Raw genomic sequence first — 16,903 nt, 5'->3', positions numbered from 1 at the left:
TTCTGAGCAAGCCTAAAAGTAGTACTGTAATTTCTGTAAATGAGATTGTGTTCTCCGTCATGCTTACCTGGAAAAAATATTAAAGAAACGATTAACTGGCAGAGCTCCAGACTTCAGTAAAAACACTATTGCTACCCAAGGCAAATATTATTTTGGTTGCGGGGCGCACAATCTGACATCTGTTACGGTTTTCACAATTAAAAGAAAATACAACACTTTGTTTTGAGATTCAACTGGGTCTTGCCTAACCTTCCGGCATTCTCAGAAACGATTAATGAGCTGATCTCAAAACGTCAGTAGAAAAGCATGTTATTTTCCGAGGGATCAGTCAATCAGATAATATTTACCAACACCTCATGCTGGTTGTGATGTCACAACCTTTGAGTGTTGCTGCAATCCTTGCACCCCTCGGGGACCTAACACGTGACGCAACAAAACACCTCCCTCTCGCTACTACATCCTACAAATCGAACCTCCTCTAGACAGATGAGAAAGGAGCCGCTGAAGCAACGGCATTCTAACTAGTGTCACCTTAGTACTTTTGACAGGTAATCATAAATCCTGGGTGTTACAGCGCTAATCCCGACACACATTGGATAAAACTGACCACAGTCGATGTCCCGTCAGGTGGGCTGGCTGGAACTGGGGCTGTGTGAAAGCAGACTTGCCCATCCCTGGCCTAGATCACTTACACAAGGTTATCACGCCCTGGGTACACACTAGGCACAATTAAACAACAACGCAGAGTTGTGGGTTTCCCAACCAAATACATGATCCGTATCCCATGTTAAGTGCGTGCTAACAGAAATACCCATATGACACACCTGTGGGGAATTCAGTGGATCGGACGTGATTTGGGAAGACACAAATTTGTCTATAGAAGGTCCCAAACTTCACAATGCGTGTGAGAGGAAAAACCAAGCCATAAAGTCTCAGGGACCCTCAGCAGACCTCCAAGATAGAATGGTGTTGAGGTGTATTGTAGGTCTGAGGAAGGTCATCAAAAATTTGATAAAGCGTTAAGTTCCTAGGAGCAAAGTGGCTCAGTCATCATGAAATGGATGTTTGGAACCCTCAAGACTTTTTGTAGAGAGCTGGTTAAACTAAGTAACTGGGCTAGAAGGTGATCACTGCCAAAGACACTTCTACAAAGCACTAAATAAAGTGTCTGCTTATATACATGAGATATTTCATTTTTTCCTGCTTTGTCATTATGGAGTATCGTGTTTAGAGTGATGGCAGAAAATTACAATATATTCAATCATAAATTAAGTCAATAACAAAGCAACATCTGTAGTGCTCCGAATACTTCCCAAAGACACTGGATGTTTTGTGTTTAAATAACTGGACGTTTTATGGCCCACAACTTGTTCTTCATGAAGAAATCAGTCCAATTAATGTGTCACTGCACTGGCTATTTGAATCTCAATGTTGCCAAGTATTGCCCTAGCATAAATTAAAATGTGCACACCCAATAGGAATGAGAAGTAATGGAGAAGTGACATCCCATAAAATCGCATTAATTGGTAATAATATATAACTCATGGAATGATATTCAATATGAGAAAATGTTTAAACGTTTAAAGTTACAGGTTAAATGTTATTGGTCTGCAATAGACGAAAAGACAAGAGCCACCTCCAAAGTTGGTCAATTAGTACAAAAGGCAATTATTCCCTACACCGTAGGCTATTCCGCCTTTTTCAAAACGAAGTCAGTTTTCAATATACTGGCTAATCATTGCCTACACAAATACAGTAGATAAACAAAGACAAAGAAAATGCTACAAAGGTTTTTGATGATCCGTCCAGAAATACTTACAAGGTAGGAGATGCGCCTGCCGAACGGTATGAGGTCTCCCATCATTAGAATACATAGAGCAGTCTGCAATAGAACTTTGAAACTCAGCAAATTTGAAGGAGATAAAAACGTTATTCGCCGCTAACCACGTCAATGCCTGTAAAGAGTAACGCCAGGTTTTGCTTGGTTTCCCCTCCGGTTTACTTTTAGGTACATTTTCTTTTTAACTTGCAATTGCGCAATTGCGCGTCTCCGGTGGTGAAGCTGAGGTCCTCGAAGAACTAAGCGCGAGGAAGCCTGGTGGGGCGGGGCAGCTAGGAGGCGCGTGCTCTCTTTCTATCTGAAAGTTGAACCACTCAGTGATTAATGAGGTGGTGAATAAACAGTGTAAAAATCCAAAGAAATAGTCAGTCATTTATGTTTAACTCGTTTTAAACATGCCATACTTCACAATGCATTTTCTTCCAAAACAAAATGTTTCTACTTCTCAATGTGATGTTTGTATCTTATAGAGACCAAACTAGAAACATAGTGTTGTCCTATTTACTTGAATAACTTCCAAAGCATACAATTGTGGGCCATTTTAATGGGAGACATGTGACTACCGCAATAAAACACGTCGTTTACGCAGTTTGAGAAACTGTACCCGAGCAGATGTAAATCATCAGGACCCAAGAAGATAGATGTAAAGAATGCGATGTCGTAATCTACTCTATATGTGCAGCCTACTTAAATAATAAGAACAGTTGTAGCTATGACCATGCTAAACACGTAGGTTATGAATGTGTAAAATGATCCAGTTATGCGATCCTAACCGTACAGTAATGCTTCGATGAATTTTGACAACGTGGTTATATTATTACTCAAATGTATATCTCTATAATGTCTGCAAAATGTGTATTTGAGCCATTCTTATGGAAAAAGAGGAATTTTTGTTATTTCTTTAATATGCTGACATCACAGCAGCTTTAAACAGAAACAGCTCCCGTGATAACAAAAACTGTACTACAATGGCAGGTAGACTCCACCAAACTGACTCACCCTGTTTTTGCCCAAGACGTCTAAGCTATAAACCTCAACTTTCGACCGCATTCTTGGGATTAGCCTGAACATCGAAATTCAAAGTCATGAGGACGAAACACTCCCCATAGGACGATACAAATTAAATGTCAGCTTGCATTCATTATTCCTTTATTATATTTCCATGAATTGAGAACATTTAATAAAACATATGAAGCAAAAATATAACTCTTTATTTAATTCATTAAAATGTACCCATTGTAAATAACTTTGGCTGATTATTTATCTTTAATTTGCCAGAGTTGCCTAAGACCACCAAACTACAATGTATGTACTCTAAATTGACTGTTGGTAAACAGACTGCTGGTAAATCTTTACCAAAGTTTGGCATTGCGACTGTGGAATTTCTCAGTATAGTTTGGAAGAATAACAAGATGTATAGCCAACCAGAAATAGCCTTTCATGAAACATTCAGAACAGCTGGTGCTTTGCAAGTGCCCAATCCTTTATGTAAGCCTAAATAATTTGATAATTTGAACCATCCAAACAGCTGGATTTGGCCAACGGCTGCAACAAGCCATCAGTGTTAAACACAGTTGGCTCCCCTTTTTCATGTGGCTTCATACATTTACATTCAGTAATCACATGGTATTTATTCTTCTTCAGCTGTCCCTGGGGTGGGGGGGGAGGCACATTTTTGTTCCAGGTAGAACCCAGTTTTAACTCTAAACTTTTCCAGGAATAACCCAAAGACCAATGTTTCCCGTTCAGGAATGGCGAAATAACACTTATGCCAACCTTCCAAAGAGAGCTCTGTTGGTTACACCTATTTTGGGTTTCATTAACAACTTCTTTTGGGTTCAAAATATTTTCTGAGACAAAAGAAAATAAAAGAAACAACAATTGTTCTCCAAAGTCGACAGCCTAAGAACCGTCTTGGAACCCTTTGGTATCCTGGAGGGTAGATTGGGTTTCGATAATAGAATGACAATTTGAGCTTGACTAGAGTTCTGACCTGTGAGAGCTAAGCAGCACATGGTCTATAAAGGACAGTCTCCAGCACGCAGCTCCTCCTGCAGGCCCTCCACTCGATTATCCCTAGAGCTCTTAGGAATGCCGACGACATTCCGGCCAAACATTGAGAGCGAGCAAACCCTCCTGTAGTGTTCCTCCCTGATGCAGAGCCACACCTCTCTCTCACAGTCAGACTCATTCTCTTGAACCCTGACCTTTCTCTCTGGAGGGCTAGGAGACAATGAGAACTCGCAAATTCAGAGTTCACAAAATGTATTTGCTCAACCTTTTAAAAATAAATTTAAGTCGGCGACTTTCTGAAAACAACATTAGTTATGTTGAAAGATGGGATTTCCACAAAAACAGAACACCTCAATTTATTTAATAATGATGGAAATAGGAACTTGGCCATCTTTTACAGAACTGATGAATGGCTGACACTATGCGTGTGTTAAGCATGCTTCTGACTCTCACCGCCCCAGAGAAAGTGCACAGGACCAAAGGTCAGGCAGAAGAGTTAGTGAGCCGTTATTCGTTTGAGCTGCCAGCGAGCTGGAGATTCACTGACATCCAGACAGGAAAAATCCAAATATTTTCCTCCTGCCGTTGAACGCTATGCTCTGGATGGATGTCAGACATGAGCTGTAAATACATCAGCTCTTGTATATGATACTTGACGGTAACACTGCCATGTGCTGTAAGCAGACACTTCAATTGACCTCTTTATATCATGATATATATTAATTAGGTGGTTGATTTCATTTTTAAATATTTCTTTAGTTTTATTTGTGTTCTCCAACAACCACATGCATTGAAACACTTCCCCCTAAATAACACATCATACATTTTGATTGAGATTAGATGGATGTTATTTTGTTTCATACACAAAATGCATCGATTTTGATGAGCCAATAATTAGCTGTTACAGTAATGTTTGGTAAATGTCTCCCTCTAGAGGCCTCTGTAATCCAAACATAGAGGGTGCTTTATACAGTTATTTGCATATGCCAACTGAAAGTTGTGTCATGGCCAGCAATAAGCCATATTGTATGGCAATCCTGGAGAAGGTACTTTTAGAGAAATTCCAGTCACATGACTTTCTATCTGAAAGGTCCTTCCAGCTAAAAAATCCCACCATGCAAACAAATAATCAGTTCAGAAAAAAAAATAGAGACATCATAATCTTTTAAAACACTAAAACCTTATATGGATTGCTGGTGATATGTGTGAGGTCACGATGTTTTAAGATCCGTGTGTATCTGGAGAAACTTAGCAATTTCAATGAGGTGAATGGATTGGCTCTTCCAGTGCATTGCTCAAGGGAAGCTTTTGGACAATCTCATTTCTGACTGGACTGGGCATATAATTTAAGCAAATAAATACAAACACCATCATTTAATATCAATTTCCACACGTTTTGACATTACTAAGAATACAAAGGATAGTTTAATCTATTTCTTGAACAACTTATTACACTTATTACAGCTTCAAATGTCAGGTTATTTTTGGACATAAGATGGTATTTGGTTGTAGTCTATAACAAAACCAAAACATACAGTGTCTAACAAAACACACAGGAATATACCGTGATTAATATGGCTTTCACAATAATTTGTCTTTCAAAATTGGCATCTATATGCAATATGATCAGGTTTTCATAAGGTGCTCCAAGTTTTAGACTCTACCTGGGGGAATTCCATAACACAGCAACTTGATATCCTGTAATCAACTGAAAATAAACCGAAAAGTACCCCTAGTTAATACTGGGAAGATATAGAATGTGGCTAAATAGAAAATGTCCACATGGAGCAAAAATTAACTTAAGCCTTCGATGCCTAAGGCCATCATATCTGTAAACAAGAGTTAAATCAGCTCCATCTTAGGAGTCCCTTTGAAGAAATGATGGTTCACAACATTCTCTCTATATAAGTATTTATTTCTGTTTGTTTTTCTGGAATTGACTAGAGCGACTAAATTGAATTAAACATCCTTAATAAAACTGCTTGGTGCAGTTGTCCTACAAAGCTACAGTATCTTCAGATACTGGAGGAGTATGTTTTGTAAAGTGAATCTACCTAATGGCCAATATAAACGCTTAATGGGTGATGTCCTTGTGTCTGAGATCCAGTGTTCAACCCAGGTTATGTGCCCAATCGGGAGGAAGTGGTTCTTGGCAACCAATCAGCGTGATGTCCCCTACTCAAGTTCTGCATGAGAGTGATGTGATTATTAGGTTTAAATAGCTACAGGTGGCCCACTCTGATACACTGTGACAAGGCAGTGAGAGCAACATGCTGATACACTGTGACGAGGCAGTGAGAGGAACACGCAGATACACTGTGACGAGGCAGTGAGAGGAACACGCAGATACACTGTGACGAGGCAGTGAGAGCAACACGCTGATACACTGTGACGAGGCAGTGAGAGCAACATGCAGATACACTGTGACGAGGCAGTGAGAGCAACACTCTGATACACTGTGACGAGGCAGTGAGAGGAACACGCTGATACACTGTGACGAGGCAGTGAGAGGAACACGCAGATACACTGTGACAAGGCAGTGAGAGCAACACGCTGATACACTGTGACGAGGCAGTGAGAACAACACGCTGATACACTGGGACGAGGCAGTGAGAGCAACACACTGATACACTGTGACGAGGCAGTGAGAACAACACGCTGATACACTGTGACGAGGCAGTGAGAACAACACGCTGATACACTGTGACGAGGCAGTGAGAGCAACACGCTGATACACTGTGACGAGGCAGTGAGAGCAACACGCTGATACACTGTGACGAGGCAGTGAGAGCAACACGCAGATACACTGTGACGAGGCAGTGAGAGCAACACGCTGATACACTGTGACGAGGCAGTGAGAGGAACATGCAGATACACTGTGACGAGGCAGTGAGAACAACACGCAGATACACTGTGACGAGGCAGTGAGAACAACACGCTGATACACTGTGACGAGGCAGTGAGAGCAACACGCTGATACACTGCGATGAGGCAGTGAGAGCAACATGCAGATACACTGTGACGAGGCAGTGAGAGCAACACGCAGATACACTGTGACGAGGCAGTGAGAGCAACACGCTGATACACTGTGACGAGGCAGTGAGAACAACATGCAGATACACTGTGACGAGGCAGTGAGAGCAACATGCAGATACACTGTGACGAGGCAGTGAGAGCAACACGCTGATACACTGTGACGAGGCAGTGAGAGCAACACACTGATACACTGTGACGAGGCAGTGAGAACAACATGCAGATACACTGTGACGAGGCAGTGAGAGCAACACGCAGATACACTGTGACGAGGCAGTGAGAACAACATGCAGATACACTGTGACGAGGCAGTGAGAGCAACACGCAGATACACTGTGATGAGGTAGTGAGAACAACACGCAGATACACTGCGATGAGGCAGTGAGAGCAACATGCAGATACACTGTGATGAGGCAGTGAGAGCAACACGCTGATACACTGTGACGAGGCAGTGAGAACAACATGCAGATACACTGTGACGAGGCAGTGAGAGCAACACGCAGATACACTGTGACGAGGCAGTGAGAACAACATGCAGATACACTGTGACGAGGCAGTGAGAACAACACGCAGATACACTGTGACGAGGCAGTGAGAGCAACACGCTGATACACTGTGACGAGGCAGTGAGAACAACATGCAGATACACTGTGACGAGGCAGCTGATCTAAAGCACCAGCAGTGGGATCTCCACTGAGGCTCGGTTCACAGAGTGTGGCTGACAAATGTTCCGTCTCCTCCATTATGTCTGTATGTCTTCAAAAACAAGTTGTGTTTTCAATATTTTGAAATTTATTTTTTGCCAAATTACAACGTGAATGTTGTGTTAGAATCCTCTTCGTTCTTTTAGATGAAACTAGGGACAAACCGGTTCCAGAGTGTTTTTCCTCTGATGGAGACAGTGTTAAAGCCAGAAATAATAGTACTGCTCTCAGAAAATAACTCAACAGACTGTTTCAGAAAATAGTTCAGACTAATACTATAAATACTGAAAAAGCAGACAAACAAACAGGCACCCTAGTCACCAGGCATCTAAACCATTTTAAAGAAAATCATCACCTCTTCATACCTTACTATTTTTAACATAGTAAAGATTGACTATTTCTAACCTACAATCTGGCTCAAAATGTAGCCTCTTGGGGGCAGGCGTTTTCTGGTCTCCAACTGATAGTTGTTACAGTTTGGTTGCTATTCATCCTGAACACACTTTATGTCAGAAATGTTCCATTTGTTCAACATTTTCTCTAACTTACAATGGTGTATTTTAGCCCGTTTTGGAACGTAGCGAAATAGGCACACAGTAAATGCTACACTGCTGTGAGTGGATTGTGGGTTACTAGTACATTTTTTAAATACCAGATTTTAATGGATTTGAAATGGCATCAATCCCAACTCTGGTGTTATCCACTGCCAGGTCTACTACCATGCCTTACACACTTGTCTCGTCCAGGAGAAGATTCTGCATGCGTGTGAGTTAATGGTGAAAAGGATCGAGTCATGCTGTGAGAAAACAGGTCTTACTTTGTGTAAACCAGATGTCATTTTGCTTTTCCACTGCAACCCAGTCACCCCAGTCATGGAGGAACGGTGTAGTATACAGGATAAATGTTGAAATAAAGAATCAAAAGAAAAGAAGTGAGCCCTTGGATTTATTTGTGAGTAAATTTGCTTCCAGTTCTTAATAGAAATCATGTGTGAAATCACTGTGCAAGGATAGGATCGACAATTCTGGGCTTTTTGAAGAGGTTTTAACAGCAGAGAAGACTTTTTGCTAACAAATTGCAACTAATTGCTAACAAATTGACACAGGGACTATTGTAATAGTAATACTGACTACTGTAATAGTAATACTGACTATCATAATAGTAATTCTGACTACTGTAATAGTAATACTGACTATCATAATAGTAATACTGACTATCATAATAGTAATTCTGACTACTGTAATAGTAATACGGACTACTGTAATAGTAATTCTGACTACTGTAATAGTAATACGGACTACTGTAATAGTGATTCTGGCTATTCTAATAGTGATATTAATAGGAATCCTGGCATTTCTGTACCGTAAAATGAACACACGCCATGAGAGGAGTTTTATAAATGAATTTCTCAAATGTGTTGTTATTTGTTTTAAACCCACATTAAAATATATTTTGATTTGAGATTACCACCAATGCTACCTTACATAAGCACCTCCCTCTTGACTTCTTAAACTGGCTTGTTTCATTTGCATACCTCATGCTAAACACAAAAATACTGATGACTAGGGATCTGATGACTTTATCTAGGTGAAAGTGGACATTACAGAAACAGAAGATCGTCGGACATTTTTAAATGCCTCTTGGATCTGGGCCTTTAACCCCAGGGTAAGCTTCACACTGCAGTTACTTTGTCCTAACTGGAGACCAGAGGCTAGGGCAGTGTTTGCTACAGGACACAGGACACATCTCATACAGGCGCCGTGTTTTCATTTGATAAAACAAACTTGAAAAAAATCTTCCAAAGTTTGTAATTTCCAGTATAAAATGTCAGACTAGATTTTCCCTCACGTGAAGTGTACCAACTCCTAAACAGACATATCCGTTAATAACAATCCACGTGAACGTTGGAATCATGTCCACGCTGTCTAAGAACGGCGCAAATTCAAACACAGCGTCTGTAAGAGGAGAGTGAAAGAGAACCGCAGGCTTGTAGCAGTGGGCCAAGGTGTTTCATACAGCAGGGAAAACAAGGTCAAATTGACTTCACTTACTGAGTCAGACCACAGTACCTTAGACACAGCAGCAATGCACAGGCAAACGTAGGCACCTTGGACCTAACACACGCACGACTGTGCTTACAGCCCGGCACTGAGCTGTGCTGACAGTAGGTCCTGCCAGTCGATGGACCGACCTCCAAACTGGCCGCGATCATGTGACTCTGGAGGATCTCACATGTACAGTGACCTCATCTAATCTGAGCTGGCTTGACCGGAGTCTGGATGAGCTTCTGCTGTTTCGACACATTCTTGAGCAATAAAGCAAACGGTGGGGCTGGCACCTAACCCACAATCTGGAATGTTCCTAGCTATCGTCTATGAGCACCGAATAAGGCAGAGGAAGTGCATAGGTAATGGATATGTATACATGAAATATATGTGCTTCGCAGTCAATAAATCAATAAAACGTTATTTATATAACATTTTACTAATTAATGCGTGTGAAGTGGGGTAATACCATCAATGCAATCTACATGAGCAAAGAAAAAACGTCATTATTCAGTCTCCATCAGGGTGTAATCCAGAAGACAAATAAAATGTATTATTTGTGCAGATTTCATTTAGGATCAAAACGATGAACGATATGCATTAAAGCAACATTCACTTCACGTTAAACAACCCAAGTGCCAATGTTGCGAACCGAGAGCTGACATCCATGGGTGCATAAGCAACTTGCAAGATCACTGGTCACAATGACATAATAAATCGCCATAGATTCCTCTGTCAAAGAACTGCTCTCCCTGTTATTCTTCAACCTCAATAGAAATTTATAGTGATTACATTTCTGAGGGGTCTGGCTTTGTGTTCGGAGCCCTAGCTGATGACTGTGGTATGAGGAGAGCCAAAGCCTGGTCTTCATTAAAACCAGATCATATTGTCACCCGCTCAATACATCTCTGTTATACTAAATAAACAGTTCACCAGTAGATGCCTTCTTAGGGATGATGTTGAAACTTTGGACGTGCAGAGATCGTCCGTTTATCATTCACCTTTTTTACATTGTTACTAGGACACAAATAATAAATACGGTAAAAGGCATGTCGACGCACAAAGCAAGTTCAGCGCCCTTCTGGTTTTAATCTGCCCTTGGCGTTGGTGTTTCTCGAAGAGCTCTAGGGATGCGTGTCACCACGACACAATGTCAGAAGAGCCTTGATCCTTCGTTCCCCAGACCATTAAATTAGCTCCGCTTCCTCAAGTCCTTAGCAGACCCACTCACCTAGAAAACACTTCATCAAAACCATCAACGACAACCTGAAACAGGATTGTCGGGTATGTTCGTGACTCCAGCACTAATTACAACGCAGAACCACTGGCACGGGGGACTGCCGTCCGACAAGTCCAGGGACTGGACGGTGCTGTAGGGACCGTGTCAAAATCACACCGCTGTCAACATCTAAGAATGTTTAGTTATTCACTGCATTGTAAATCATTACAGATACCGCGAGCGTATGCTTAAAAGAAAACACGAGCGGAGTCAGCTGGCACTCGTTGGTTTATGAGAATCACTGGTAGAGAAAAGCAGGGTCAAAGGGCAAAGTTTGGTATGGTTGCCCTAATTTAACCCAGCTTTTTCACAGGCAGAATTTTTTTTAATGTAATAACACAATGTAATAACTGCGGCTGTGTTGAACCGTAGACCAGTGGTCACCAAACTGGGGTGCTAGGACATGGTTGGGAACCACTGATGTAGAGGGGCACCTGGTTTATCAACGGGGGTACTTGTGAAGACTAGTGAGACTGTGGGCTTACTGGGAAAAATGAACAGAGGGTACTTCAGGCGGTACTCCAAAAGGAACTATATTCAGCTGGTGGAACAGTAACCAAAAAAGGTTAGAAACCCTCGATCCGTTTGCTATCCTATTACTCTCCCTGCATTCTTGGGCTTAAAGTAGTTTTCATCGACATAAATCAGGACATGCTGCATTGCTGGGACCAAGGCAGAGTGGGAGGACAATATCAAGGACCCCCCACCCCCACCCCACCCCACCCCTCAATGCCTATTAAGTCAAATAGTTGAGCAGTATTTATAACTTTATAACTCTGATGTATTGGTCAAGCTTTCAAAAACAGCCTTTTATTCCCTGCAACATACAAAAATAGCAATATCAACATCAGTGGTTTCAGACACACCGCAGGCACTCAGTAAGATTAGAACTTCTCTTATACATTTCCTTACTGTTTATTAATTATATATATTTATTTTTAGGCAGGTATGCTTTATTGATAGAGATAGTGGTGAAGGATAAAGGAGGAGTTTGTAGCTGAAAGAGCAGTGGGCCAGAACAAAACTCTGCTCTAATGTTATCGATGATAGAATGGATATACTATGGTGTGTTTTTCCTCAGCTGAATCAGCAATTCAACCACCACAAGGGGTCACTAGACTGCAATGTGACAATGAATCTCCCACTGACCATCCCTCCCCGCCAAGCTCAACTGTCCCGTCCCAGTTTGCACAGCTTATATGGGACTCCCGGCCACAATGGATGTAATGCAACCAGGGCTCAAGCTCAGGCTTCAGTGACTTAAATGCACTGCGATTACCATTGTGCCCCTAGGGAGGCCCTCAAATGTATTTAAATATGCGAAAGGTACCACAATTTGAGATGGGATGACAAGACAAGTACAGAAACATGCTGGATAGGTTAACAAGTTTGGGTAAATGGTAAGCAGAAATAAAAGTACTGCCTTTTCTTTTTTTACAGGCAATACTTTTTCAAATAAAGTTGGCAATTGGTGGGTATGGCATGTTCGGCAGCATTATGTCCTGGTTTGAACGGGGTGTAGAAGAGGGGCTCCGTTCCCTGTGGATTGCATATCTTGTTGTTTTAAGATAAACAGAACCATGTGTTTATGGAAAACCTTACGTCAGCATTCAACAGGGCCATTTCCTCTTCAACGGATTCAAACAATGTGGTCATCGTGGAGCGACCGATGGTTAAGCGGCAGAGTACATGTCAACCGGTGGCATCACTAGTGTTAAACGCAGAGACACCTTCCTAGCACTTCAGTGGCAGCGTCAACAGCGTTGTGTGTGTTATTTACTACGCAGTACACTTTACACTTCAGTGGCAGCGTCAACAGCGTTGTGTGTGTTATTTACATACGCAGTACACTTTACACTTCAGTGGCAGCTTCGTGTGTGTTATTTACTACGCAGTACACTTTACATTTCAGTGGCAGCGTCAACAGGTTTATATGTTATTTACTACGCAGTGCACTTTATACCAGTATACGCCCCAAAGTAACTGAACTCCTTTTCTGGATCTCCAAAGGCAGGAAATGGCCTGGGCTCCCACCATGCTTGACACATCCACTGTAGGCCACTAATCTGTCCTTTTAAACCACTGTATAACAGCACAGACACACCAGCAGCTGAACAACTGGCAGCTGTAATTCAGCTGTAGAATCAGGGGATTTTGACAGTGTGATACCTAGCAGTGACAGGTCCACAAAACCCACTGCTCAGTGAGCGAGAGAGCAAGATGGTCAACAAATGCCCGATGAACGGCAGATTTAAACCCTCTGGGACTGGAAATGACGACCCGATGCTTCCAGTTTATACATCCGGTGGGCGATGCGGCTGCATCTCTGCTAGTAAACTACGCCCTGAAGGAACGGCCTGGTGACAGGCTATGTACACTGATGTCCAGAATAACCGTCACCCAAGCTGAAAATGAACAAAGAGCGCTGGAGCAAAAATTGTCATTGCTGATGATCCGCTTTGTCTTCCACTCAAAAGAGCACAATTGAGTGAGAGTTGTTAAAAGAAAAAAAGAAACGGCCATCAGCAATTCATTATTTCATTCAAAAACATGAATGCCAAAATGATTGGGACCCCGGCATTCAGTACTCAGTGCACCCTCCCTTTGCCAGGACAACAGCTCTGAGTCTCCTATAATGTTCGATGAAGCAGGAGAACACATAGGGAGGGATTGGAGACCATTCCTCCACAAATCAACACTCCAGGATCTTCGGAGACATCGATCCTCGCTATTGGACATCTGTTGTCAGCTCGACTCACAAGTCTTAATGGGATTTAGTTTGGGGGACTGTGATGGCCATTGCGGTAGTTTGATTTTATGCTCATTGGACCATTTTTGGATGGATTTGGAGCTATGCTAGGTGGCCATGCTGGACCATCCAATGATGACCCGGTATTAGCCTCCTGGCAGGGGAGAGATTTTGGCCTAAAATGTTCTGGTAAAATGGAGCCCATGTTGCCACGTATCCTAACCAGGTTTCCAGGGGTTTTGGAAGTAAAACAGTGTGTGTGTGGAGGGGGGGTAAAATACACATGTCCTCTTCCAGACAGGTTCATCACAGCTCCAGTTGTTAGACATTTCTAAATGATTGCCCTAAAACTGAGTTATTTTCAGGCGTGTAGCTAACTTTCTATAGCCATTGCTTGATTTATGGAGGTCAGCAACATTTTGTCACATTAAATTTGTGCATTCTAAAAAACAATGGGGGGGGGGTGTGTTGTTTTTGACTACCTGAAAAGTGCTCAAACAGAATTATTTTACTGCTCAGAACCTTTTCCCACAATTCCCCATAATTCATAATATGCAGGAGTATAAGGCTTCTAAACTATTGATAATAAACAAATATCCATGTGCTGTACATTACAATGTTCCATTACAATGCACTTTCAGCATAGACCCTAAGCTATTTATATGAGATACATTTCTTAGTTTCATCTATCTGCCTTATTGGAATCCTATTAAGCAACTGAGTGTTTCATATTTAAAACATGAGAAAATGTACTAATATATATGAAAGTTAGATAAGAAATAGAACAAGTTGACTCATAACCTGACATGTTTTAGGATATTGGGTCATCACAGCCATGATCAAACTGTTGTCATAGTGCCATAGAATTCTGAAGCAGAAAAAAGGGGTCTAATTTGAAACGTGAATTGTTAAGCCAGAATCCTGCTGCTATATAGTGAAAATGCGTGCTTCTTAAATAAAATCCGGAATACAAAGTTCTACCCTATTTCTATAAATTGACACCCCAATATCAAATCGTGAAATTTGAAACGTTTCTTCTAAGCCAACTTCTAAGCTACTTCCATCAACACCACCTTTTATCATCATCATCATCATCATAATTATGTAAAATAACTGAATTTCGTTAACTGTTCTTAGCACTGTGGTTTATACGATGGACAGTTTGGATACCATATCATTATGGTATCCGTCAGCATGATCATCATCACCATCAACCCATAAACTGCTATTTCTAACGTTTACTTACCTCGTACTTCCACACAGAGTACGACTGCTGGATGAATGACGGAGATGGCTTCTTCTGAAGCCACTTTCTAGGTGAGAATAATGTGCTTGAGCTTCCGGTCGGAGTGACTGAGCTTTTGGCAAGAAACGGTAAATCCCAGGCAGTACTTCTTTTAGTGGCCTTTGAATCGTATTCAACATGTCCAGAACTATCCAAATATATTGATAGACTTGAGGATGCTGCCGGACCCGGTTTCGTTCCCGCCGTAAGGCGCGCGTCCAATTTAGAGAGGCATTCGTTAGAGGCTCGAAGGTACCCACCACGATTTGAATTTAAATAAGGGGGGGTTTGGTGATCCGCTTGACCCGAAGTCCCATCCGTTTCGATCCCATAGTTCCTTATCAAGGCTGGGTCCAAACTTCTGGTCGGTCTTAGACTCCGTTTTGTCATTGTCTTGGATGATTGCGAGGAGCATGGGAAAACACTGCTCAGCAAGCCTTGCGCTGACATATCAGTATTCCTGATGTTTCACAGATCAGCCTAGGCTACTCTATCGAGTTCAATAAAGCAATCAGAGATTAGACGGTTACCTTGAATAAACATAATCCCATGTATTTCGTTCTCACGCAAGATGATTGGCTACCTGTCGCGCAAAACACAAAGCTGATATTCGACCGATAAGACACTGGCAAGTTATTCGCGCTAGTATTGTTCTTTTTAGTTCTTCCTTTTCAGAATTTACAGAACAGGGTTGGGGGTACAGTTTCACAACATTGGCCCCTTGTGCGTCACCAAGCTTCGCCCCTCTGAGTAATGCGTGCGCCCGTCTCGAAACTTTCTACTTCCAGTAGGTCTAACGACACACTTGAAAGCGCCTTAGGATGGAAGTACACTTTGTGATTTCATATCCATAGGATAGTCTACAATAAAAGTTAACTGAATGTTAATATAATACTTTTGCTCATTTGAATATGTCATATTCAATAATCAAAACGTAAGTACTACACTCAATTTGATTGAGCAAATCTAAAAAAGAATCCCTTTCAAACTATCATTGGTCTCGGTCGGGCCAGTTTGTAAACTTCACCAGAGCCCCTTCCTGTGACGTAAAGCTGTTACTGGGATGTTTGGCATATAGTGGCACGGGCCCAGACTCTTCCTGTGGGCACCCTAGGGACATGTCCGGTCTGATAACATAACATAATCCGTAAACCAGGACTTTGTGGCCCTGACAGACATTCATCAGCTACTGGAAACAACTGACCGACACAGGAAAATATGATAAGAGTTGCTTTGCGTATGATCTGCTTATTTGCTCAGGAGGTTTAGATGTCAAACCTACTATTACGTCATGGATAACGACTCACCCTTTGATCTTCTTAACCAACCAAGCTATAGGATATTGGTTGAGCTGGAAATGTATATGACAAATGTATGGACAGTGACAGTACATGCACTTCCCTGTCTAATAAGATAATAATCCTTGGAGGTCTGGAAACGATTGTATTTCAAAAATATTTTTAATGGTGGAGGCTCCTATAGCTAAGATTTCAATTGGATGTTACAATAAACCTCGCCAAACACCCTCGGTGAAGGCACGGTTAGCGCGGCTTAAGACGGTTTTCCTTCCTGCTGTAAAATATTTTCCGGAGAGTTAGTTCCATGTGCAAGTAATGGACAAAAACAGGGAGAACATGTCATTTAAATTTTGGAGTTGTGTGCTGTATTTACAAAAAAGTAGTCAATGAAGCAATTACTACTCTTCTGCTCAAAAAGCTTACTAAAGAAAAGATGCTCTTTGGCATGTCGATATTGAAAATATTTTTGGCATATGCCATTGACTGCCAAACCAGCAGTTTATAAACACTGACCCACAAAGCATCTTAACATCCCGCTGGCAACTTGACTAACACTGTAGCTATTTACCACCATCTATATGACAAGTTCAGAATTCACTAAAAACTACTGACAGTGTTTTGTATTCAAATAGAACGTGAAGTAATTAATGAAAAGTT

At 41.6% G+C, this 16,903-nt stretch overlaps 1 protein-coding gene across 3 annotated transcripts in view; it reads right to left on the bottom strand.

The window, feature by feature from the left end:
* Window positions 1–15,852, bottom strand: part of LOC105018782 (rho GTPase-activating protein 6) — a 41,382-nt gene extending 25,530 nt beyond the window's left edge. The window contains exon 1 of one of the 3 annotated variants that reach the window (XM_020040995.2): window positions 14,910–15,852. In XM_020040995.2, the coding sequence (XP_019896554.1) occupies window positions 14,910–15,398 (489 nt within the window). In that variant the 5' untranslated portion in view covers window positions 15,399–15,852. Of the gene's footprint in view, window positions 1–1,819; window positions 2,064–14,909 lie in introns of those variants that run through there. The other 2 variants (XM_010884489.4, XM_010884490.4) reach the window with 2 other exon arrangements.
* Between the last annotated feature and the right edge of the window lie 1,051 nt (window positions 15,853–16,903).

This window comes from Esox lucius, chromosome 20 (genome assembly GCF_011004845.1).
Source record: "Esox lucius isolate fEsoLuc1 chromosome 20, fEsoLuc1.pri, whole genome shotgun sequence".
Taxonomy (NCBI): domain Eukaryota; kingdom Metazoa; phylum Chordata; class Actinopteri; order Esociformes; family Esocidae; genus Esox; species Esox lucius.
The sequence above is the reverse complement of the archived record's forward strand: the minus strand, read 5'-3'. Positions and strand labels throughout refer to the sequence as shown.